This window comes from Lichenostomus cassidix, chromosome 12 (genome assembly GCF_008360975.1).
Source record: "Lichenostomus cassidix isolate B80296 chromosome 12, HeHo_3.0, whole genome shotgun sequence".
In the NCBI taxonomy this organism is placed as follows: Eukaryota; Metazoa; Chordata; class Aves; order Passeriformes; family Meliphagidae; genus Lichenostomus; species Lichenostomus cassidix.
In genome coordinates this window covers 13,862,540-13,885,148 of record NC_139493.1, presented here as the reverse complement: position 1 = coordinate 13,885,148, position 22,609 = coordinate 13,862,540, and the positions used below count along the sequence as shown (strand labels likewise).

At 49.9% G+C, this 22,609-nt stretch overlaps 2 protein-coding genes across 3 annotated transcripts; one reads left to right on the top strand and one right to left on the bottom strand.

The window, feature by feature from the left end:
- Positions 1-54: 54 nt before the first annotated feature.
- Positions 55-4,721, bottom strand: PARP3 (poly(ADP-ribose) polymerase family member 3). 2 transcript variants are annotated; one of them, XM_085072798.1, is made up of 11 exons: positions 4,565-4,721; positions 3,689-3,926; positions 3,350-3,475; positions 2,759-2,950; positions 2,265-2,400; positions 1,801-2,027; positions 1,514-1,669; positions 1,287-1,364; positions 871-1,048; positions 511-657; positions 55-395 (listed from the first exon to the last, which is right to left on the bottom strand). In XM_085072798.1, exons 2-11 carry the CDS (start codon positions 3,869-3,871, stop codon positions 226-228), a joined length of 1,593 nt encoding a protein of 530 aa, XP_084928924.1. In that variant the 5' UTR covers positions 3,872-3,926; positions 4,565-4,721; the 3' UTR covers positions 55-225. The 2 variants fall into 2 exon arrangements, with proteins under 2 accessions (XP_084928924.1, XP_084928925.1); XM_085072799.1 differs by lacking the exon at positions 1,287-1,364.
- Positions 4,722-7,002: 2,281 nt separating this feature from the next.
- RBM5 (RNA binding motif protein 5) lies at positions 7,003-22,173 on the top strand. Its single transcript, XM_085072794.1, has 24 exons — positions 7,003-7,161; positions 7,296-7,740; positions 7,961-8,116; positions 10,047-10,116; positions 10,591-10,664; positions 12,966-13,049; positions 13,472-13,532; positions 13,695-13,760; positions 13,908-14,068; positions 15,115-15,212; positions 15,712-15,799; positions 16,031-16,108; positions 16,202-16,274; positions 16,801-16,889; positions 17,205-17,283; positions 17,543-17,634; positions 18,178-18,342; positions 18,817-18,963; positions 19,043-19,114; positions 19,858-20,037; positions 20,233-20,307; positions 20,747-20,844; positions 20,932-21,061; positions 21,555-22,173. Exons 1-24 carry the CDS (start codon positions 7,145-7,147, stop codon positions 21,678-21,680), a joined length of 2,724 nt encoding a protein of 907 aa, XP_084928920.1. The 5' UTR covers positions 7,003-7,144; the 3' UTR covers positions 21,681-22,173.
- Positions 22,174-22,609: the final 436 nt, after the last annotated feature.

The window sequence follows — 22,609 nt, the reverse complement described above, 5'->3', positions numbered from 1 at the left end:
TCAGGGACCCACCATCACCCTTCCTTGCTGGCCAGGAAAGCAAGAGCACTGCTCGGCACAAGGCACTGTGCTTTTATTCACAATCAAAGCAAGCTCAGACCCCACACCAGCCTGTCCCTTGCCAAGCCCCAGGTGGGGTGGCCGGAGAGTGGAGATCACTGTGCTCTGGGCTGATGGGTGTCACCAGCTGGTGCTGGGCCAGGGCTGTGGTGCTCCTAGGCACCCTCAGAAGTGGAGCTGAACAAGGTAGCGGATCCGGCACTGGCTTTCCTGGTAGATGAGGTACTCGCTCTGGCTGAAGGAGGAGTCCTTGTAGGCGGGCATGGGGATGGGCTTGCCCTGGCACACCAGCACCTTCTTGCCATCCAGCAGCACCTCATCATCCTGTGCAGGATCTGGGCCAGAAGAGACCCCCCACCACATCAAACCTGAGATCTGACCTCTCTCCCCACCCTGCCCTGTGCCCACCACAGCCCCACAGCCCCCACACCCCTCCTGCCCCAGGCTCACCTGGCTCTGTCTGGCCACAGGCCACGACACTGTCATAGCCAGCAGGTGGCTGATACAGTGTGGGGTTATCGCAAGTGATGCGGTAAGGCTTGCCCAGGGCCACCTCGGCCAGGAACATGATGCCAACACTCTTAGATGTACAGCCCACTGCCATGGGAAAAGACATGTGGATGATAGCACCATCCCTGGTGTTCCCATCTGGTTGTGCCCAGGCCACAATGGGACACAGGGACCAGTTGCCATGGCAGGGAAGGGGCTTGGCATGCCCACAGCTGTCTGGCAGGGGGCATGCAAAGGCAGCCAGGCTCACACAGACCCTGTGGGCATCACGAGCAGCCCTGCCCATCCCAGGATCCTCACCATAGCAGGCTGATTTGCTGTTCTCAGAGGCGAAGTAGATGCCTTTGCCCACGCGCCCGCCCGAGTGGGGCATGATGCGCAGCCCGCTCTTCAGGATGGCTGCCACCACTGCCACATTGGTGCCATGCCAAAGCAAGCGCCGGTGCTCCAGGAGGTCATGGGCCTTGAAACGCTCATCCTGGAGAGATGCAGAGCTAAGGGCTGTCCACAGAGGAAGACATGGGTGCCCAGGGGCAGAGGACTGCCAAACACCTCCACAGTACAGCCCCACTGCCTGGCTGGAGGGGCAGGGGACCAGGTGCCTGTTTGGCCCTGGCCAGCTGGGCTGAATCCCCTCCTGGATGGAGGAGCCCTAATGCAATGCTGGGGTGCAGGGCTTCCCCAGTATGACATGGGGAAAATCACCTCCTCCTCACCTCACCATCTCGGGCCACCTGCCAGATGTTGAGGATGCGGAGTTTCTGCCCAGTCTGCGCCACATAGGTTTGGATCAGCTGCCAGGGGGCAGGCAAGAAAGCTGTGTCACTCCAAGAAGCCATCCCAGCAATGCCCACGGTCCACCTGGCACAGCAGGAACCTTTGGGGTGCCCTCAGGCCTGACATAATTGCTTCCCATAATGGGACACTGTAGCACAAGCAGCACCTGGTATTCCCAGGAAGCTGGGTCCAGCAGGGAGAGCTGGCAGCAGAGCAGAGCATAATCCTGATCCAGCGGATGGACGACTACTTTCTCCTCCTCCTCCTCCTCTTTCACCTTCTGTGCCTGCAGACTTTGTGCCACCTCAATGTCAGCCAGCACCTGGCAGGGACAGAGCAGGGACATCCTCACCGCCAGGGCTGGGCACTGTGCCAGGGCAAGCCCAGCTTCCTGCCAGCAGCTCCTGCCCCACAGGGAAGGGATGCCACCCACTATGTGCTCTGGCATCTCACCAACAGCATGTCCTTCTTGGCACGCAGCAGGTCAGGGGAGTTGATGGGAGGTGGCCGTGCCCGTCCAAAGTTGTGTGGGATGATGGTGTAGAAGCGTGAGGAGAGTTCCTCCAGGCGAGTGGCCTGGGGGGGCTGCTCCCTCAGCGCTGCCTCCAGCTCCTCCAGTGCCTCAAAGCCCCTCGCTATCTGCTGCTTGCTCAGCTTCCCCAGAGGCATCTTCTTCACATCTACAGGGGACAACAGGGTGAACCCATTCATCCTACTCACCCCACAGCTACTTCCAAGTACCTCCAGCATCACCGTGGGCAAGTGTGGGCACTGAGCATGGAGTGTCTACAGTCCCACCAGGTGTCAGGATAGCAGAGGGGATGCTCTAAAATCTGTTAGCATCTCTGCTCCGTTCACCTTCCTACCTGCTACCCCCAGACAAAGCCCATGCCACCCATCAACCCATCACCTCCTACCGATATTCATGGTCTGCATAGCATCCCGGAACATGTCACTGCTGAAGATGAGGGACACCAGGTCTTGTGTGGCCTTGTCCAAGGTGCAGGGCAGCACCCGCTGCTTGCAGGCCTTGTCTCCATCCACGGCATCCACCTGCAGATGCCCCACATCAGCTGCGAGCCTGTGAGAGGCTGTGAGAGCATGGCACCAGGGCTGTCCGTCTCTGTGGGGAGAGCCTGGCCCCCAGGCAGCAGAGCAATGGGCAGGTGCTGCCTCCACTTTCTATGGCCACCTAATAGCTTGTGGTTCTCATTTGGGATGCCCTCCCACTCCGTTTTAAGGCAATAGCCCCAAGTCTCTGCCTGCAGACTGTTTCAGCATGCACCCAGACCCCCCTCAAAACCTACCCCATCCCACTGACCCTCTTGGATGTCCTGGTGTTCAGTGGGCCAGGAGTGCACTATGAGGACCACCCTTCCATGATGACACCCTGGGTGCCCAGAGTACTCACCCTGAGGGCAACCTCCACCTCCTGCCCAGCCCCTGGCTGCACCTCAATGAGCGTGTACTTCCCTGGCTGGGCAACGAAGTTCTCCCTTGTTGCCCAGCTGTTCTTGGTCTTCTCCCGAAACTTCTTCTCAAAGTCCTTCTTGGCAGCTTCCAGGGAGGCACAGGGCATGAGCTTGGACTGGCCCACCTCTCCCTGACAGAGAGAGCCATGGTTAGGACCTTCCCTGCATCCCTGCTCCACCAGCCCCATGCCAGTGGGAGCAGGCAGGGTTCAGGGGGCTCAGCTGTTATGGTGTGGCTGTGGGGCAGCAAGCAGGATCGTGCAGAGCCACCAGCTCAGGAACACACCCCAGAACTTCTTGCTGGGCTGCAGTGACAGGCGCCACATGTCCCAGCCAGGCTGACCATGTAGTGTGGGGCAAGTCCTTGAAGCCCCCCCATTAAAGGGCTATAGCAGGACACTTGGTTGCTCAGTTTGGGGCCAGGGAAAAATGATGGAGCATGACCAGGTTCACCCTCAACTTTTGGGGTTCTGAAGGCAGGGTGGGCACAGCTGAGGTGTGGGGGATGAGCAGCACCAGGGTGGACTCACCACACGGCCCCAGCGGCTCCAGACACTGTAGGCACCATCATGCTCAAGGAGCTGGATGATGTAGAACTTGTTGTTGTTGGCACTGATGTTGGTCTGGTTCAGGGTGCAGTCATAGTCCTCATAGACCTATAGAGAGTGACATGGCCAGGGCTGGCACCTGTGCAGTGTTTGGGGAAGGAGAGGGTGCAGAAATGTCCCAGTGGGAACATAGGGGGGTCTGCAAGGAAAATCGGGGCTGACCCTGCGTCAGCAGGGCAAGGGGTGCTCTGGGACTCTCCCAACCCTCCCACCTACACCCTCCCATCCTTGCCCCTCTGGGTACCTCAGCCCTGCTCTCACCTGGGCACCTGGTGCCGTGCTCAGAGGGCACAGCCCATCAATGGTGGCGGGGGGTTTCTCCTTGGGAGCAGTTTTCAGGGCTGCCAAGGTGGAGCTCCAGTTGTCATCCTCCTCTTGTCCTTTCGCTTTCTTTTCCCTGCCGTCTGGCTGCTTTGAGGAGGATGCAGGGCGCTTGGAAGCCATGACTGAGCCCCCCACCGCCGCGGGGTCAGCGCAGCCTTAATCCCTCAGCAAAATCCTTGGAGACAGCAGAGGGAGAGGCGAGAGTTGGCAGGCTGCACTTCCGGGAAAGTCTGATGGGCTGTGCCTCGCTTTCCCTATGCCTCAGTCCACAGCAGGGCTGGAGGAGGGGATGGGACATCTGTACACAAACTAACTCAGTCTCGTCCCTCGGTCCAGGGTGGGGGGCAGAGCATCTCAGCACCCTGCAGCCCTTGAGGGATCCCAAAGTGTAAAGACCCCAGTGACACAGAGCTGAGGGGGAGTACAGGGGGGCTCAGCTACTTGCACAGCAAATTTGTGTCAGAAGAGCTGGAAGAGGATGGGGGTCTGCTGGAGAGGTGGGGGGAGCCAGGAAAGCCCTGCTGGCCCACACCTCCCCTCACCAGGAACCCCCAGTCCACAGGTATGTGTCCCCAAGGCTTGCCCAGCTCTGTGCCCCCAGGGCCATGCAAGAGAGGAAACCATGCAATGATATCCCCCCAAACATGCAATGCCACCCCACCCAATCCCTCCCAAGACCAGTGAAGTGCTCTGATTTGGGCGTGGGGGGTCTTGGACAGACCCTGTCTCCTATGCCCCCCACCAGTCCCAGCTGCAGAGGGGGTGCTGGGGGCAGCAACAGGGACAGAGGAGCAGGGAGCAGCCGTGTCCTACCTGCTCCTGCTGCCCAGCGCTGCCTGCCGAGGAGCCGCCGAGAGCCTTCAGGCTGGGCAGGCAGCCTGCCCGGAGGAGAAACTTTTTCCCTAGGCAGCAGCCAGGAATGACAGCGGAAACAGCTGTCACGCCTCCGGGTAGCGCACGCACCCTGTGACAGGCCTGCCTGCTGCCTGGCTGCACTGCTGCTGCAGTACTGCCTACCTGCACTGCCTGGCTGTGCCTGTCTGCCTGCACTGCCTGTATGGCCTGTACTGACTGTCTGCCTGCCTGCACTGCCTGTACTGACTGTCTGGCTGCCTGCACTGCCTGGCTGTGCCTGTCTGCCTGCCTGCAGTGCCTGTACGGCCTGTACTGACTGTGTGGCTGCCTGCACTGCCTGGCTGTGCCTGTCTGCCTGCCTGCAGTGCCTGTACGGCCTGTACTGACTGGCTGGCTGCCTGCACTGCCTGTACTGACTGTCAGTCTGCCTGCACTGCCTGTACTGACTGTCTGCCTGCCTGCACTGCCTGTACGGCCTGTACTGACTGGCTGGCTGCCTGCACTGCCTGGCTGCCTGCTCTATGTGCTGCCTGTACTGCCTTCACTACCTGTCTGCTTGTACTGTCTGTCTGTACTGCCTGTACTGCCTGTACTGCCTGTACTGCCTTCACTACCTGTCTGCCTGTACTGCCTGCACTGCCTGTACTGCCTGTCTGCCTGTATTGCCTTCACTACCTGTCTGCCTGTATTGCCTGTCTGCCTGTACTGTCTGTCTGCCTGCACTGCCTGTCTGCCTGTACTGCCTGTCTGCCTGCTCTACGTCCTGCCTCTGCTGACTGTACTACCTGACTGCACTGCCTCTCTGCTTGTACTGACTATGCTACCTGTAACACCTGCACTGCCTACACTGCCTGTACTGCCAAGCAGTCCCCGGGTGAGAGGTGACCCTGACAACACCCTGCCCTCCAGCCAGCCCCTCTCCACCATGCTCTAAGACTAAGAAAACTGTTTTGAAATGGTTAAAGCTGGCACCATTTTTTGTGTTAAATATCTCTTCTTGGGTCCCAATCAAACAGACAGGGCTGAGGGTGAGGTAGTGAGGAGGACCTGACTGCATCCTGGCATTTGAATGTGGTTTGATGTGTTGTCTGCAAACCCCTGCCTGCCTCTGTTGGCACCTGCCATGCTCCGAGGGGGGCTGGTTCTGGCAGGAGTGGTTGTGCAGGAGCAGTGACCAGTGCTGGTGTTGGTGTTGTTGGAAACAATGTAACTTTAAAAAATTTATTTTATCTCTCTAGTTAGTTTTTAACTTGACTTTGCCTGGGGAAAAGGAGTTTTCTTTAGTTTTTTAGGAGATATAGTATCACCCTACGGAGATGGGATTAACATACCACGGATTGGGAGTGACCCCGAAGATAACCAGAAAAATAAAGGCTATCAACAGAACATCAGCAGGACATCAGTGGCTATCGACAAACATCTACTCCAGATGCCACCTCCAGCGGGGGTGAAGACATCTGATCTGGAAAAGAATGATAAGAAAAATTGAAGAATGGAAAATCTAATTAGCATCAGAGGTGAGGAAATTTGGATCCAATGAGAGACTGAATATCGGGGGTTACTCAACTCCGGTCCAATGAACTCTAAAGCAATCTATCTCTATGGGGTTTTGACTGTATAAAATACGGGGGAAAATTCTCTGAAGGCATGTGTTCTTGGAACACTTTCCTAGGCACATCCTGGCCAGCAAATAAAGCAATGCCTGATTCTCTATCACTTCAAATACAGTGTTAGAGGGTTTTTCTTTTTCCCACAGATTCAGTGACAGTGTCATGGGAGGAAGGCAGAGCTGCCCTTTGTGCTGGGAACATGGAGAGGACAATGTTGCTGGGGCCAAAGTGTCAGTGGCTTTGTAGCTCCTGGGCTTGGCCACATGAGCCCAAGCAGTGCAGACAGGGGTACAGCCGTGTCCTCCCTCGTGGGCAGAAGTGATTCAGTTCTACTGAGGCAGGTGCTCTCCGAAGGGACAGCAGCCCATTACAGCTATTTAGCTGTTGACATGCTGGAGGAGCTGGGGTTGTTCACTCTGGAGAAGAATCCAGGATGAACTTAGAGCCCCTTCCAATGCCTAAAGGGCTCCAAGAAGGCTGGAAAAGGACTTTGGATGCAGCATGTAGTGATAGGACATAGGACAACGGCTTTAAACTGACAGAGGGCAGTTTTAAACTGGACATAAGGAAGAAGTGCCCTGTGGCGAGGCACTAGCACATGTTTCACAGAGCAGTTGTGACTGTCCCAGCCCTGGCAGTTTTCAGGGCCAAGCTGGACGCGGCCCTGAGCATCCCTGTCCCACAGGGACCCTTAATGGCGGCGGCCCGCCCGAACTGCATCTCCCGGCGTGCCCCGCGGTGGGCGGTTGCTGCGCATGCGCCCCGCTAGGAAACTTCCAGTCGGCGCGCGAGGTGGCTGCTGGGTAGAAGACGGGTGGTCCCTCCGGCGCCATTTTGTGGCGAGGCTGTGCTAAGGGCTGCGCGGGTGCGCTCGGCGTGTGGTGCCGGACAGTGCTGTGCCGAGTGCCTGCACATCCTGGGCGTCGGCATGGGCTCGGACAAGCGGTGAGCGGCGGCGGGAGGGAGAGGGGAGGCGGGCAGCGGTGGGGGTCGGCGGCGGGGGGGCGAGGGGAGGCGGATAGTGGTGGGGGTCGCGGCGGGCGCTTCACGCTCTGAGCTCGGCCCGCTGTGCCCCGCAGGGTGAGCAGGACGGAGCGGAGCGGCCGCTATGGCTCCATCGTGGAGAGGGAGGACCGCGACGAGCGGGAGTCCCGCAGCCGGCGCAGGGATGACTACAAGCGGTCCAGTGAGGAGCGCCGCGGTGACCGCTACGATGACTATCGCGACTACGATAGCCGAGACTACGATAGCCGAGACTACGACAGCCGCGATAGCCGAGACTGCCGCGACTACGACAGTCGGGACTACGACAGTCGAGACAGCCGGGTCTGCCGGGACTACGACAGTCGCGACAGCCGCGATTGCCGAGACTACGATAGCCGCGATTGCCGCGACTACGACAGCCGGGACAGCCGAGACTACGATTGCCGGGACTACGATAGTCGGGATTGCCGGGACTACGACAGTCGCGATAGCCGAGACTATGATAGAGACTACGACAGCCGCGATTACGATAGCCCTGAGGTGAGCGCGGCGGGCGAGCGGGGTCGGGGGGCCGGGTCCGGCACTCGGGGGTCCGCGGGGCAGAGGGCACCGGGAGCGGGTTCGGTCCTGGAGCGCCGCCCGAGGCCGTGGGGATCAGCCCTGGGCGGGCGGCGAGGTCAGTGTCGCCGTCCGTTGGTGTGGCATTGCGGGGACACGCTGCAGGGGAGCGCGGCGGCTAATCCTGGGCGCTGGTTTGCAGAGGGAGCGGGAGCGCAGGAACAGCGACAAATCAGAGGACGGGTACCATTCCGATGGCGACTACGGAGAGCACGACTACAGGAACGATATTAACGATGAAAAAGAAAGCAAGACCATCATGTTGCGTGGGCTCCCTATCACGGTTACGGAGAATGATGTGAGTAGCCGGGCAGGGCTGTGCCGGAGCGGCTGCTGCCATTTTGTTGAGCGCTGCATCATGGTGGCTCTTCTCCAGCACTGTGGCGCTGCCATTTTGAGTTCTGAAAGCATTTAAACTCTCAGTGTTAAGTAACAGAGGTCAGTTCAATGTTAACCAATTCCTTTCAAACGGAGAAACCCGTGAATACTTGTTTTTTTCCACTCATGTTTGAATGCTTTCCCTAAGAGTGGATTTTTAAACTACCTGCTCTTTGCTGCTTTTCTGTATGGAAGGGAAGAGGCAGATTTTTTTTTTTCTTTACTGCTTCTCCCTGTTGCTGGGAGAGGGGAGGGGAACAGAGACACAGAGGTGACACTTACAAGTTTTTCTGGTCTTCATTGAGGCCAGAACTTGTGACCGATGGGGTCACACACAGTCACCGAGCTCCTCAGCTGAGCACAGCCCCTCACAAAGCTGCTTTGTGTGGGCACAGCTATGGGAGTCAAAATGGCTGCTCCCGAGCTGACGGAGCAAGTACTGACGAGCTTGGTACTTGCTTGTCTAGCGTGTTTAATACAAAGATGTTAAAGCTTTAAGGTTTTTTCTTTATGGTTATTTTTTAGTTTGGGTTTTTTTTTCTTGCTGGGTTATTTTGGTTACTGAGCTGTAAGCCCACAGCTGTTACGTGAGGGGTAAAAGCTGAGCTATCCCAGTTTGTTTTCAGTCAGACTCCGCCTCTGCCTCCGAGGTGTTTATGCATTGATTGCTAGTACAGAGAATGCTTTTGCACCATTTCTACAATGAAATTTCTTTCCAGTTTTTCCTCTTTCTTGTTTTTTTATTGATTTATCTTCCTGATATTGAGGGTTCTTAATCACCATATACTGCTCTAATATTTTCATGAATGCTTAAAATAAAGTGTAGACTCCTGCATACAAATGAGACAGCCCAGTCAGGCATTACACAGTACACTTCAGAACGGCTCTTGCTTCTGAGATATTGATGTAGCTCTACAGTTTTGCAATAGCTGTAACATAATTTACATGGCTGTTTAATTCTGGACTCAGAGTGTAGACAATGCGTCTTGGAACTTACAGTTGAATTCTTAAGTTAACATTACTTCTGGTTGTATACACAATTTTCTTTCTACATTTTTCTTAAGAAAAATCAGCTTGTGTTGCTGGTATTATTTCCAGTCAGCATATAAATGGGCAGCTTTAGATAAATTTTGATTCTGCTGAGCAGCCCTGTTACATGAAAATATAGCTTGAATTCTGTGAAAGCTGCTGAAAAACCTTTTGTCTTCTGCTCTAGATTAAAAAATTAATGTTTCTTTTTCCTCCATGCCTCTGCACAGTGACTTACGTTGTGTGTGTTGCAGCCTAAGCAGCTTTGTTACAGCTGAAGAACTGGCATCTCTTCAGCTTTTTCTTTGATGACACTTTCTTCACAAATCTGCTTTATCCTGAAAAACGGATGGGGATCTGTTAGAGGATGAGATCTTTAGTATAAGGCTTAGGAATGCACTCATCATGGAGCCTTGCAATGCCGGCTTCTTGGTTTTCATTGCTAGAAGCAAAGGGTGTTTAGACATGCAGAGAGAGGGATACCAGCAATGTTACTATTAAAATCTTGGGGTCAAGCACAGTCTGCCAAATACTTCCCAAATAATCTCAGAACACAAGATCATAGGGATTCAGATTCTGGATGATTCAGTGTCCTGAGTGAGGATTACAGTTGGTTTAGTGTATAGCAGAAGATTATGTGGGCTTGGTGGTGCCCATCAGTCCCGTTTTGGGTTCTCAGTAAATGTTTTCTTTGTGCCTGAGATAGTGTTGAAAATGTTATTTTGTGTATCCTCTTGCACGTACTGCAAGGTAGGTTATTTCTGTGACTTCTGTCCGCCAAGTTACAAAAATTTTAACTGTTCAATCAAAATCTCCTGCAGATTCGTGAGCTTATTGAGTCCTTTGAAGGTCCTCAGCCTGCAGACGTGAGGCTGATGAAAAGAAAGACAGGTGAGAGCTCTTAATCCAGTTTTTGACATCGCCTTCCTCTTACCCAGCCCAAAAGAGTATCCAGAATTGTCCCCAAACTGCAAGCACATGCAATAAAAAAAAAAAGGTTTGCCATGGCTAAGGAATGTGGCTTTTTTGGAAGATTTAGATAGCTGGTCAACATGTTAAAAGAAGTCTGTCTACAGGGGGTTTTGTTAACAGGTATTGGTAAGTAATAGTAGTATAAACCCGTTTAATAGTATGTAGTCTCTTGCATGGTTACCCTTAAACATGGATTCAAATCGAGTGAAATGTAGCCAGTTAAGGCAGCTTGGTTCCTTGCCATGGCAAAATAACGAGCAGATCCCAGCAGTTGACGTCGCATTTGTAAAGCTGCTTTGTCATGAAGTAATGAAGCAGTTGGAGAGAGATTCGCCTGTTTTAAAGGAACTGACTAACACAAGTATCCCGTCTATATCTGAATGCTGTCTCTAGGTGTAAGCCGTGGTTTCGCCTTCGTGGAGTTTTATCACTTTCAAGATGCTACCAGCTGGATGGAAGCCAATCAGGTTGCTTCACTCACCAAGTCTAGATATTCCTGAAAATGGAACAAGTCTGTACAGTTTAACAAAAAAAAAAAAAGGTGGAAGGAGTGGTTTGTTCCATAACAATGATTTAAAAGAATAAAAGCTTTGTATATATTAAAATTTGTAACATACAAGGTCAAACTAGGAGAGAATGTTCTGTTTTGGTAAAAGGTGCCATTGTTTTAAATTACTTGGTTTCCATTTAATTGGCTCATGAAGATTTGGCTAGTAGTTGTTAAAAAATCCTAGCATATTTCCACTTGTTTCCTTCTCTGTTGTCAGAGAAAGCACCACAGCTCTGTGTTACGTTGGTATTAACCCTCGAAGAGAAGTGTCAGTTCTTGGCAGTAATCTGTTGCCCCAGTTAAAGAGGGGGAACTGGCTCTTCTGGAGTAAAAACGTTGTTAATTTCTACTCAGTTACACAGAAAGTGAGTTCTCACATCTGTGAGGCTCTGTATTTTGGCTTTTTTTGTTACTGTGACTTGATAAGGAGCCAAAATGCAGTAAGAATCCTCTGATTTGTTTTCCCGTGACATTTTCCTGTGGCACTGCAAACAGTTTCACTTGCTTTTGCTACTTTTTTAAGTATTCATAACCTATTTTAACTACGGAACTTAAAAATACTCTCGAAGTGAGTAAAGTACAGCAAATCACTGATTTCTCTTGCACCTGAATATTTGATACAGTGGTCCCATGACAGCATGACGACTGTTTTTCTGCTCTGTTCATGTTGTAATAAAGAAATGGCACCGCAATGGGCTTCATGGCAGTTCCAGCAGATGGAAGTTGTCATATGCCTTGTGCTGGAATAGTGTTTCGTATGTCCCACACTATGGTTGATTTCCCCCAGCAGAGAGCAGCTTTCAAATTCTGTTTTCCTGACATGCTGCTCAGGAGGGCAGGTGGCTGCAAGGGAAAGACTAATACAATGAAATTAATGCTGGACATATTTTCAGAAATGGATTGTTTTAATATATACAAAGCTGTACTGATGCACAGTTTATTGAAATATACTCAAATTCACTCCAGTAACCAACCACCTTAGTAGTAGGGAAAACATAGCCTGTCCCCAGCAGCCGGGTTGCTGACTGTTAGATGACAGAATGATGTATTGCAACTATGCCAGCAGCCTTGTTTCTATGTGTGCACATCCAGTGAGTGCTGGGCCCTCCAACCCTCCCTCCTGCCGGTAGGAGCAATGGCTTTGCCCTATTTAGTTGTGCAGAATGTGAGAGCCTTATTCATGCTACATGCTAGATCTATGTCAGACCCTGTTATCAGAAACACCACTGGTCCTGACACTGTGGTACCTCTGCAGAAAGCCAACCTGCTAGAAAAATGGTTCTGCCATTGCAGTGTTGGGGTGTGGCCTCTAATATGCACTTCCTCAGATGTGCTTCCACCTGTTTGACCAAAATATGTTGATAGCCATATTTTGAAAGGCCATTCTGCATACCCACGCTTGGCAAAGCGTGAGGCTGAGAATCAAGGCTTCTTAATAGCTGTAAATTCCTAACTCCTCTGAAGTCAGAGTGAGAGGACAGGCTGAAAGCAATATGAACTTTTCCTACCCCTGGAGAAGCTTCACGTGCAGTCTAGTTACTCATTTTGGAGAGCTCCTGCCTGAATGAAGAACACAAACCACTTGTGCAGGCTTCCAATTGAACTGATGCAATAGTCAAATGAAACCACTCGAGTTATGTTTCAGTTGATGGCACTTGTAATCCAGCCTTCAAGAAGTCTAGGCAGGGTCCCTTTGGGAGGAATTACTGTATTTTCAAGGGGACACTTCTGAAGTGTGCTTGGAAAAGTAAATCCAAATGTGGTGGTTTAAAGGTCTGGGGTGTTTGGAGTAGGGGACGAAGTGAAGCAGTCACCTAAGGACATGTCTAAAAAGTTGCTCAGTGCTATACCAGAAGCAAATAGAAATGTGGGGGCAAAGAGACTCCTAAAAATGTGTTAATCCTGAATGCAGCAGATTAAGACTTTGTCTCCTTCGAGACATTTTCTGGTTCCATGTCAGCATTTAGTGTTTGGCAGCTTTTTCAACACTCCCTGATTCCGTTTATCTTTGCTCCACATCCCATTCTCTTACTGCCCTCGTCCTCCTCTCTGCAGGATTGGATGGGCAGGGTGTAGGTGGCGGTGGTTGTCCTCCACATCCTCCCCATATGTTGTCCATTTAATTCAGGAGCACTGATTCCTCCGAAGGGTGCTCTGCCATGGGAAAATGGACATGTGTGTCTCGATACAGGAATAATTGAAACCACTTTTTTTGCAGAAAAAGCTGGTGATTCAAGGGAAGCAGATTGCAATGCACTACAGCAACCCAAGGCCTAAATTTGAGGACTGGCTCTGCAACAAGGTACAATGTGTTTTTTATGGGAGAAATTGTTTTGGCTCTACAGCTCTCCGTTTGCTCAGTGGTTTGAAGAAAGTGACACCTGAATCAAACCTGCTCCTGCTCCCCATAAAGTTAAATTCCTCCGCAGCATGTGCTCCCTTTTAACATTGTGCTTTCTACAGTAGTCACTATGACTGGGATTGTAAGCTAAAGACCACACAGTTAAAATAACTAATTCAGGATGATGAGGGACAAAGTAGCTGGGACATTCTGAAAAGCAGCTGTGGTGCAGATAAGGGTGGCTTTCAATGATCTGGATTATTATGGTGGGTTTAGCTTTACTGTGTTACTTTATGTGAGTGTCTGGGTTTTGTTAGCGTACAGAAAATGCAGCATTATTAAAATTATCCAAGTTCTCACTAGGTTTCTCTTGTTTGTCACAGTGCTGCCTTTACAACTTCAGAAGGAGGCTAAAATGCTTCCGTTGTGGAGCGGACAAATTCGGTATGTTGCCATGATCTCTTTGATTGTGTTTGGTTTTGTGGGAAACTTTCTGGCCAGTGTAGGAAGCAGAGTTCTGTGTAGGTCCTAGACTGGCTTGTGAAATGCTGAGCTTGAAGTGAGTGAGCTATGCCCTGACTTAAAATATTTTCTCTTCTTACAAAGATTCAGAACAGGAGGTACCACCTGGAGCAGCAGAAGCCGTTCAGTCTGTGGATTATTACTGTGATAGTAAGTGATTTTTGGCTTATTCTAGAATGTGAAATGTAAACACAGGTACTAAAAATCCTTCCCGTACCTCAGCCTGCAAGCTGAAAGACTTGAAATACTCTGCAAAGCCATGATGTGCACTGCTAATGTCATACTTTTTCTCCTCAGCCATCATTCTCCGAAACATTGCTCCTCACACAGTAGTGGAATCCATTATGACTGCCTTGTCTCCGTATGCATCTCTGGCAGTCAATAATATTCGTCTTATCAAAGACAAGCAGACTCAGCAGAACAGAGGCTTTGCATTTGTGCAGCTGTCTTCTGCCATGGTGAGGACCTTACTAATGTTCTGGAGAGAAACAGCTGGTTAACTTCCTTCTCTCTCTGCAGCATTTAGAGCCCTGAGCTGTCTGAAGGACTGGCCCCATTCAAGGAGCGTTGGTGAACACAGTGTGTCAAAGCTGATAATCAGTAGCTGCAGTTAGGAGGAAGGTGGTGGAATGTTGGGAGCACATTGAAAAGCTATTTTTGTAGCAGAGTGCTGTTCTGGATTGCAGCCTAGCTTTGTGTTTGGATTGCAAAAACACTGGTGTGGGATCCTACTTCGTTGACAGATTCTAAGATCTGGGGCATACAGTGTAGGAGCAGGTGCATGGAATTAGGCTTCTTCCACCTTGAGAGGAAGGAGGCAGATGTTTCTCAGCAGCATCCAGTGGGAGGGTGAAGGGTCAGCAAAAACATATTCTCAGGGATGCACAGGGGTAGGGCAATAGGTAGCAGCCGTAAATTTACAGGCAGGAAATTGCAGTGAGGTACAAGAAGAGCCTCCTAAGTTTCAGGGAGGTCATAGGCTGGCATAGGGTCCTTGAAGGGCAGTGTATCTCTGTTCTTGGAGGTGGATGTGACACTGAAGGATGTGTAGTGATGGACTTGGCAGTGCTGAGTTAACAGTTGGACTAGATTTTAAAAGTATTTTCCAATGTAAATGATTCAGTTAGTCTGTACATCAGACTTGAGCAGCAGCATGATCTGTTTGGACCTGGTTTAGTTGGAGGAAAGCAAGGCTGTTGGATTAAAACAGGTGCCTGATCTCAGTTTTTGCTGATATCCCATTTTGGAGTAACTTGGGTCTTGATAAAGCTAAGATTTTAGAACATATTTAATATTTAGCGACCCAGGGAAATGCTCGGTATATTCACATGGGCTATTACGTGTGTCATTATGCTCTTCTGCATGTGTGCAATATGAGGAGATGGAGGTGGTTTTACATATTTAGCTCTTTTCAGCAGCTGTACGTGAAGAGGTGAAGTTTTGGGAACTTCTGAATCCCCCTCATTAAACTGCCTTTCATAATGATGAGTATTTTTTGTTGTAGGATGCTTCTCAACTGCTACAGATTTTACAAAGTCTTCAGCCACCGTTAAAAATTGATGGCAAAACAATTGGTGTTGACTTTGCAAAGAGTGCCAGAAAGTGAGTTGCAATAGCAGTCAATTGCATTTTTGGGTTTTTCTTTTTTTTTCACATACCCCTGCCATTCCCTTTATATTGGAGGTTTCTTCTTGTCACCCAGGCTTTCATTGTTTATCTTAACTCCAAAGTTTTGCTTCCTTTAAGTCACTTTGGTTGCATGCAACCTGCTCTTCACTGTCTAGGGTGTCACTGTCTAGGGTCTAGGGTGAAAGCAGCATTCCCCATACCCCTCTTTCCAGTTCTCTGAAGATAACATCATAACTGCTCGTGTGCACAGTGCATCTGTTTCTTTGGAGACCTCCTGACTTGTTACTGACTCTACAACAATGTACCTGATGTTCCTTTACTTGCCAATCACTGTTTTGGTTCATTCATTACATTGTGAATGTTTTATAACTGCCAAGAAATACACGTGTAAAGGCAGACTCCACTCCTTGCATAGGGAGACACTTGAACAAAAAGTAGTACTTACTCAGGTGCCTGATTTTTGTGATTGCAGAGACCTGCTTCTCCCAGACGGTAACAGAGTCAGCGCCTTCTCTGTGGCAAGTACAGCCATTGCTGCAGCTCAGTGGTCGTCCACGCAGGTATAGTTTGTTACTCACAGTCCTCCTTTCCTGAAAATTAAAATGTAGACCATGTAATTGCCCTGCTGGCCACTTTCTTGGTCCGTCTGTTTAATGGTAGATCCAGCCATGACACATCTGGTACACAATCAGTTTGGAGCCTAAGCAATGGGGTGCATGAAATCCTGTAATAAAGCAGTTGACCTTTTCGTCAGTTTTGTCCTTGACAAAAATTACTTTCTTGAATTTCAGCCACAGACTGGAGAGGGCAGCACCCTTGACTACAGCTATCTCCAGTCAGGACAGGATGGATACTCACAGTACGCTCAGGTTGGTAGTAGAGATAGTGCTCTAAGCAGTAGGTTGTCATAATTTGGGGTTGCAATTTACTCACCTTGTGTTGTCCTTCATTTCCCTTTGCAGTATTCCCAGGATTATCAGCAGTACTACCAAAATCAAGGAGGAGTGTTGGACACAGACACAGCTACCATATCAGGTAATGCTTCCAGCATCTGAGAAGCAGTTGTTCTTAATGATAATTTTGCAGTAGTGATAGTGTTTTGCCTCAGCCTTTATGTTACTTTGCTGTGTAAAAGAAGACTTGGTTCATTTTGCTCTCAGGATGTCTGAATGAGGAGGCATCACTAGAGAATTGCAATAGATTTGTTGAAGTGGAGCCTCTCATGCAAGATGAGAGGGAAGCCTCTCTTTCAGACTATTGACAAAGGCCTTGAGCTTAAGAGCAGTGTAAGCAGCACTAACAAATGTTCAGCACTAACAGCTGGAGAGGCCTGGAAGTGCTGACTTTGGGAGCAGAATATTTCCTCCTGAAAAGGAAACTATTCCTTGTCTAGATAGAAAATACCCACTGTGTATCTATCTCCTTTTGAACATTTATTGCCTTGTTTGGCTGCTGAAGCTGGAATTAGTAGCTGAAACTATAAACAAAGTCATTTGAGCCCTAGGATGCAGTACTGTTTTACAAATTAGTTGGCTTATACATTGCTGCTCTCTTTTGGCAGGAGCTCCGGTCACTACCACCACAGCTGCAGTTGTGTCCCAGAGTCCTCAGCTGTATAATCAGCAGCAGACTAACTCACCTGACTCTCCGGTAATTACAGTGCTGATGAATCCTTGCTTTCAAAGCCTGGGATATGTGGCTTAGCTGTAGCCTTTGCTTTTTGAAGTGGGTGGTACAGCAAAGCTTCTGAGTGTCCGTGGCTTAGTCACAGTGCTTGTGGTCATAAGTCACCTGCCATTTCTTCTCTGATGGTTTTGTTCTTGCTAAAGGTGAGTGCCAAGCATGCTGGTGAGGAGGAGTTAGCTGTCATATGCGTGGGGTGTGCTGCACATGCCTTGGCTTGCTGTCCTTGTTTTCTTGGTGACAGATTTTCTAATTGAGGTCTCTGGTTTGGTTTTTTTTCAGACACAGTCAGCACCACCTACCACTAGCACTCAGGCACAGGCGGCTCCTCCGACTGGCGTAGTGCCTGGGACCAAGTACGGTAAGTGCTCGGGAGCTGTTCTTGGGGACAGGTTTCTGTCACTGTAGCAAGAGAGACTCGGCTTAGGCCAAGTGCTCCATCACCGTCTCATGGTGAAGCTGCCCCTGGAGAGCGTTGGCTGCACGGGTGATTAAGAACCCTTTACAGATGTGTCTGCTGTCGTGGCTGCTATAATCTCCGAATTTTACCTGAAATGTAGAAAGATACCTGTCTGAATTCGTCTGGAACCACCATGTCCCACACTTTAATTTTTTTACAGCTGTCCCTGATACTTCCACCTACCAATATGATGAATCTTCAGGATATTATTATGATCCTATAACAGGGCTCTACTATGATCCTAATTCCCAGGTAAACACAAGTTCTTCCCACATGTCTTAACTGTTAAGGTCCATTAGTTCCTTGTATCTCATCATATGAGTGACATTTGAAGTGCACAGCATACCAAATGTTGCAGATAACTCTCAGCAGTGTGTGTAGGGCTGGGACTTGATTTCCCTCTGGTATAGCCCTGCATTTTTCTCTCCTTTTCTTTAATTTTCCTCCACGTTTGGCCCATATAGGATTAGAACTTGTCACAGCCGCTGTAACTGAGCTATTCTGTTGTGGAGTGCCCAGCAAAGTGCACCCAGCTCTGGGCTCTGGTGGGTCGTCTCCTGGGAGAAGCTAAAGGTTCTCCTTAGTGCTGTTGGGCAGAACCGCCTGTGTTTGGGGACAGAGGCTTCAGCCACTTCCTGCCTTTCGACTCCTCTGTGGAGTCTGCAAAACTTTTTTGGACTCTACAAAACGCCTTCCCGTGTGATGCACTAGTGTGAATCAGCTTGCTTGGGTTCTCCCGTGGACACTGAGCTCGTGTGAGTTGTTTAACTGTTTGCCTCTCCTTCCCTCTGGCAGTATTACTACAATGCCTTAACCCAGCAGTACCTGTACTGGGATGGCGAGAAGGAGACCTATATGCCTGCAGCAGAAGGTGTCACGTACCAACAGACAGCTACAACAACCACCACCAAAGAAGTGAAAGAGAAGAAAGAGAAACCTAAAAGTAAAACAGCCCAACAGGTAAAAGACAGAATGGGATCATAACTGGGATAAAGTCTTCTCTGTGGAACAGGATAGTATTTCTCCTTTTTCATGACAAAGGAAGTCCTAGGTTATTTGGTGGGGTGCATGCCTTCAATTCACAGGCATTGTAGGGGGCTGAGGAGAGGTGGAGTTGGCAAGGCTTCAGTGCAGAAATAAGTTCTGCATAGGAGGAGTGCTTATGGAATCCTGCCAGGATCAGTGGGAGTATAACTGAGCCGTCACTTAGAGGATTAGCTTGATAAGAAGGGTTTGTACAGTAAAAGCAGCAGGCTGCGGTATCTTTGAACACTGTATACAGGGAAACAGCTGCACTACATCCAGTGTCCCGTGGTTTAAAAATAAAAGGTAGTGGGTTGACGTGTTCTGAAACTGCATGTGAGATTGAATGCGTGTCATAAGAGATTGATAGCTTTGAGAGGAGCTGTGTGAGCAAACCACTCTGCATTTCAGATTGCTAAAGACATGGAGCGCTGGGCAAAGAGTTTGAACAAGCAGAAAGAGAACTTCAAGAATAGCTTCCAGCCACTGAGTACCAGGGAGGAAGAGCGGAAGGAGTCAGCGGCTGCAGATGCAGGCTTTGCCCTCTTTGAGAAAAAGGTGAAGGTGCTGGCCATGGTGTGTGGTAGGGAGTTGTGTGACAGAGAGCTCCAAGCTCATGGCATTCTTGTCTCATCAGGGAGCTCTGTCTGAGCGACAGCAGATCTTGCCAGAGGTGTTGAAAAACGGGGATGATGAAAATCCTTTAAAGGTGAGTATTGTAGAGAACCTCTAGCCAGTACTTGCTTTCCAACCTGGATTTCCATGGCATCACCTGTAAAAAGTGGTGCTGGTGGTTGCAGTGGTGTGGCACAAGTGCAGTAGGCTGGGTGATTGAGGTACACTGAAGACAGCTATGATTCTTTCTAGCCTCGAGCTCGGTTGAGGTTTTGAGGTTTCTACATGTGCTGTACTTAAAAGCCTTGTTTGGCTAGTGGGAGCTGTCTTGTAGCCTCTGTGGTATTTCTTTCTTCAGAATTGCAGTAGTGTGAAAGCGTGGGCCCAGTAATTAATAGAACAAGGACCCTTGAAACAGAGGTGGTAGAGAAGGCTGAAATACTGAACACCTTTGTTTCAGTCTTCATTGCCAAGGCCAGCCTTTAGGAATCCCTGACCCAGGGGAACATGAGAAGAACAGCTAGTACTTTGAGGGTGACAGAGCACTGGAGCAGGTTTCCTAGAGAGGCTGTGGAGTTCCCTTCCTTGGAGATACTCAGAGGTCATCAGGGCACAGTCCTGAGCAGTGTGTGCTAATGTAGGGACTCTGCTTAAGCAGGGAGATTGGACTCGATGACCTCCAGTGGTCCTGTCCAACCTCAAGCATTCTGTGATATCTTTAGTAATGGGAGCATGCTGTTCCTCCTGTGATGCACATCTGCAGCCTGTGTTCGCTCACTGTGCTGTCTGAACTGTGGTGGCACTGTTGCACTCTCCTTAATGCTGTCTTCCTTTCAGCGTGGCCTTGTGGCTGCCTACAGTGGTGACAGTGATAACGATGAGGACTTACTGGAAAGAATGGAGAATGAGGAGGAGAAGCTGACTGACTGGAAGAAGATGGCTTGTCTGCTGTGTAGAAGGCAGTTCCCAAACAAAGATGCTCTGATTCGGCACCAGCAGCTGTCTGACTTGCACAAGGTAGTTACACTATGTGGTGAGGAAAATACTTCATTGTCATTCAGTGTGTAAAGCAAAGCCATAAGGCATGTTGCTGTTTGGAAAACTCTTTCACTTAAAAATCTGCAAATGGATTGTTGGTCTCCCAGCTACTTTATTTAAGAAGAGCTGTTGTGCATTTCATGTTGTTAAAGTGAATCTCTCTTCTTGTTTCAGCAAAATATGGATATCTATAGGAGATCAAAGCTTTCCGAGCAGGAACTTGAAGCCTTGGAGCTGCGTGAGAGAGAGGTCAGTATTGAGATGAGCAGATGAGTAGCTAATAGAAAACCAGCACAGGTGATCTGTTGAGCTCTCCTTATGCTGACACACGTCACTCGAGATAATCCTTGTAAGCCAACCTCTTTTCCAGTCAAGGTTCAGAGCTCCCCTGTTACATGGAGAGAAGTGTCCCATATCCCACAGCTATAGCTTAGCAGGGGGGGCTCATTCCACCTCTAGCTCAGGGTTGCCAGACTGAGACTAGAAACCTGCAAGTCTCTTCCTGCTCCAGTGCTGGTTCAGATGGTGCTCCAGGGACTTGAATCTGGGGTTCTGCTGTCTGGGGTGTTAGTTTTAGTGGGCTGCAGTCTGCAGTGTTCTGTAGTAGCAGGTGTTTATCTGACTCCCATAGCTCAAAGCTGCACAAAAGTGTCTTGAAACCTGTGCTAACTGTAGTTGCTTTATGCAGATGAAATACAGAGACAGAGCAGCTGAAAGGCGGGAAAAGTACGGCATCCCCGAGCCCCCAGAGCCCAAGCGCAAGAAGGTCTACGATGCAGGCACAGTGTACGTATCTGAAAGTTCCTCAGCAATTGCCTCAGTGCACCTTGAGCTGCGAGGGTAACTTTGTTAACTCACCTCTTCTTCCTCCAGGAATTACGAGCAGCCCACTAAAGATGGCCTTGACAACAGTAATATAGGGAACAAGATGCTGCAGGCCATGGGTTGGAGGGAAGGTTCAGGCTTGGGAAGAAAATGCCAGGGCATCACAGCACCCATTGAGGTAAGTAAAGAGGGGTGTCTCCTTGAGGAGGTTGGTGCCTTTTTTTTAACCAGAAGCACTTGCTGCTGAAGAGCTTTGAAGGAATAAACTGTGCCAGCCGCAGCAAAGCTGCCTTTGTGTTGGTTCCCGCTCATATTTGACCCATCGGATGCTGAAGCAGAAGCAGGGCTGTGCCTTTTTCCCTTTGGCACTTGAATCCTGAGGCACTGTGGCTGCAGTACCCCCGGAAGGGCTGCCCTCCCTCTGGTTGTTGACTTTCCTGGCCTTGCCTGTGCTGTTGGGTGCTGTTCTGTGCAGTTGGGGTGGGGTCAGAGTAGCATGAAGCCAGTGAGGATGGAGTGTTATGTGTGCTCCAGTCTCTTGGTGTCCATGGTGGTATTTATGGCTGTGGGGATCCCAAGGAAAGCTTGGGAAGCTGGCTGGACTGATGGAATTTTTGGTGGTGGTCTGGCTGCTTGCTGCAGAGCTGAAGTGTGTCTCTCTTCCCCTGCAGGCCCAAGTACGAATGAGAGGAGCTGGCCTGGGAGCCAAGGGTAGCTCCTATGGTGTCTCCACGGCGGATTCGTACAAAGATGCGGTGCGGAAAGCCATGTTCGCTCGCTTCACAGAGATGGAGTAACCCCTCTGGCCTGCAAAGCACTTCCTTGTTAGCAAGAACTGACTGTTAAACTCCGTAGCCTTGGTGACCTGGCTGTATTCTGGCTTTGGTTTAGAGTTGACCATTTCATTCCCTTGGACGTTGTTCCCTGCTCAGCATGTAACAAACACTTCCATGAGCAGATTGTTTGAACTGACCCAACTTCATGGTGGAGAGCTGGTTAGACCAAAGGGGATGGCTGATCTTTGTATGGTCTTGTATATAGTGTAATGTATTCCATGTTTTAGTGTGTTGTCCCGGTGCTGCTCCTGCCCTCTGGAGCAGCAGCAGGACCTGTTAGCTGTGCTTTCAAACCGTCTCTGCTCTCCTTTTGTTGTATTGTCTGTCTGGGTTTTTTTGGAGAATTTTCCTGTACATTTTGTATGATACATCTTTGTATAGACTTTTTGAAGACTTTGATTCTAGTTGCCAATTTGGCTCATTTCCAAATGAAATACATCCAAAAATTATCCTATTTCTGTTTCTCGGTGGGTGAATGAAGAATTAAGTTGCCAATGCTACTTGTCCTTTCTGTCATTCTGCTTCTTCTTTGATGAGACTTCATCCTGGAGTCTCCGTTCCATGCAGCTCTCCGCTCGCCTCCCTCTTTTCATCCCTGTGCTGTACCTCGTTCTTGGTGTCTTGCTCACATCTCCAGCACAGATGGTGGCTGGTGGAGCATCAGATCTCTCTGTAGCCCTTCCTTCCATTGCTGTAGGAGCAGAAGAGGACCAGCGTCAGTGTCTGCAGCTGCCCAGGCACCCCCTGGGTGTTACCTGCTGGTCCTGTGGTGGCAGGGGGCTGGCAGAGAGGGCGGTGACACATGTGGCACCTCTGGGGAGGTTCCTGTCAGCTTCTTCTGACCTACTTTGATGTTGTGGGAAGCTGCTGCAGGCTGGGTGATGGGAGGA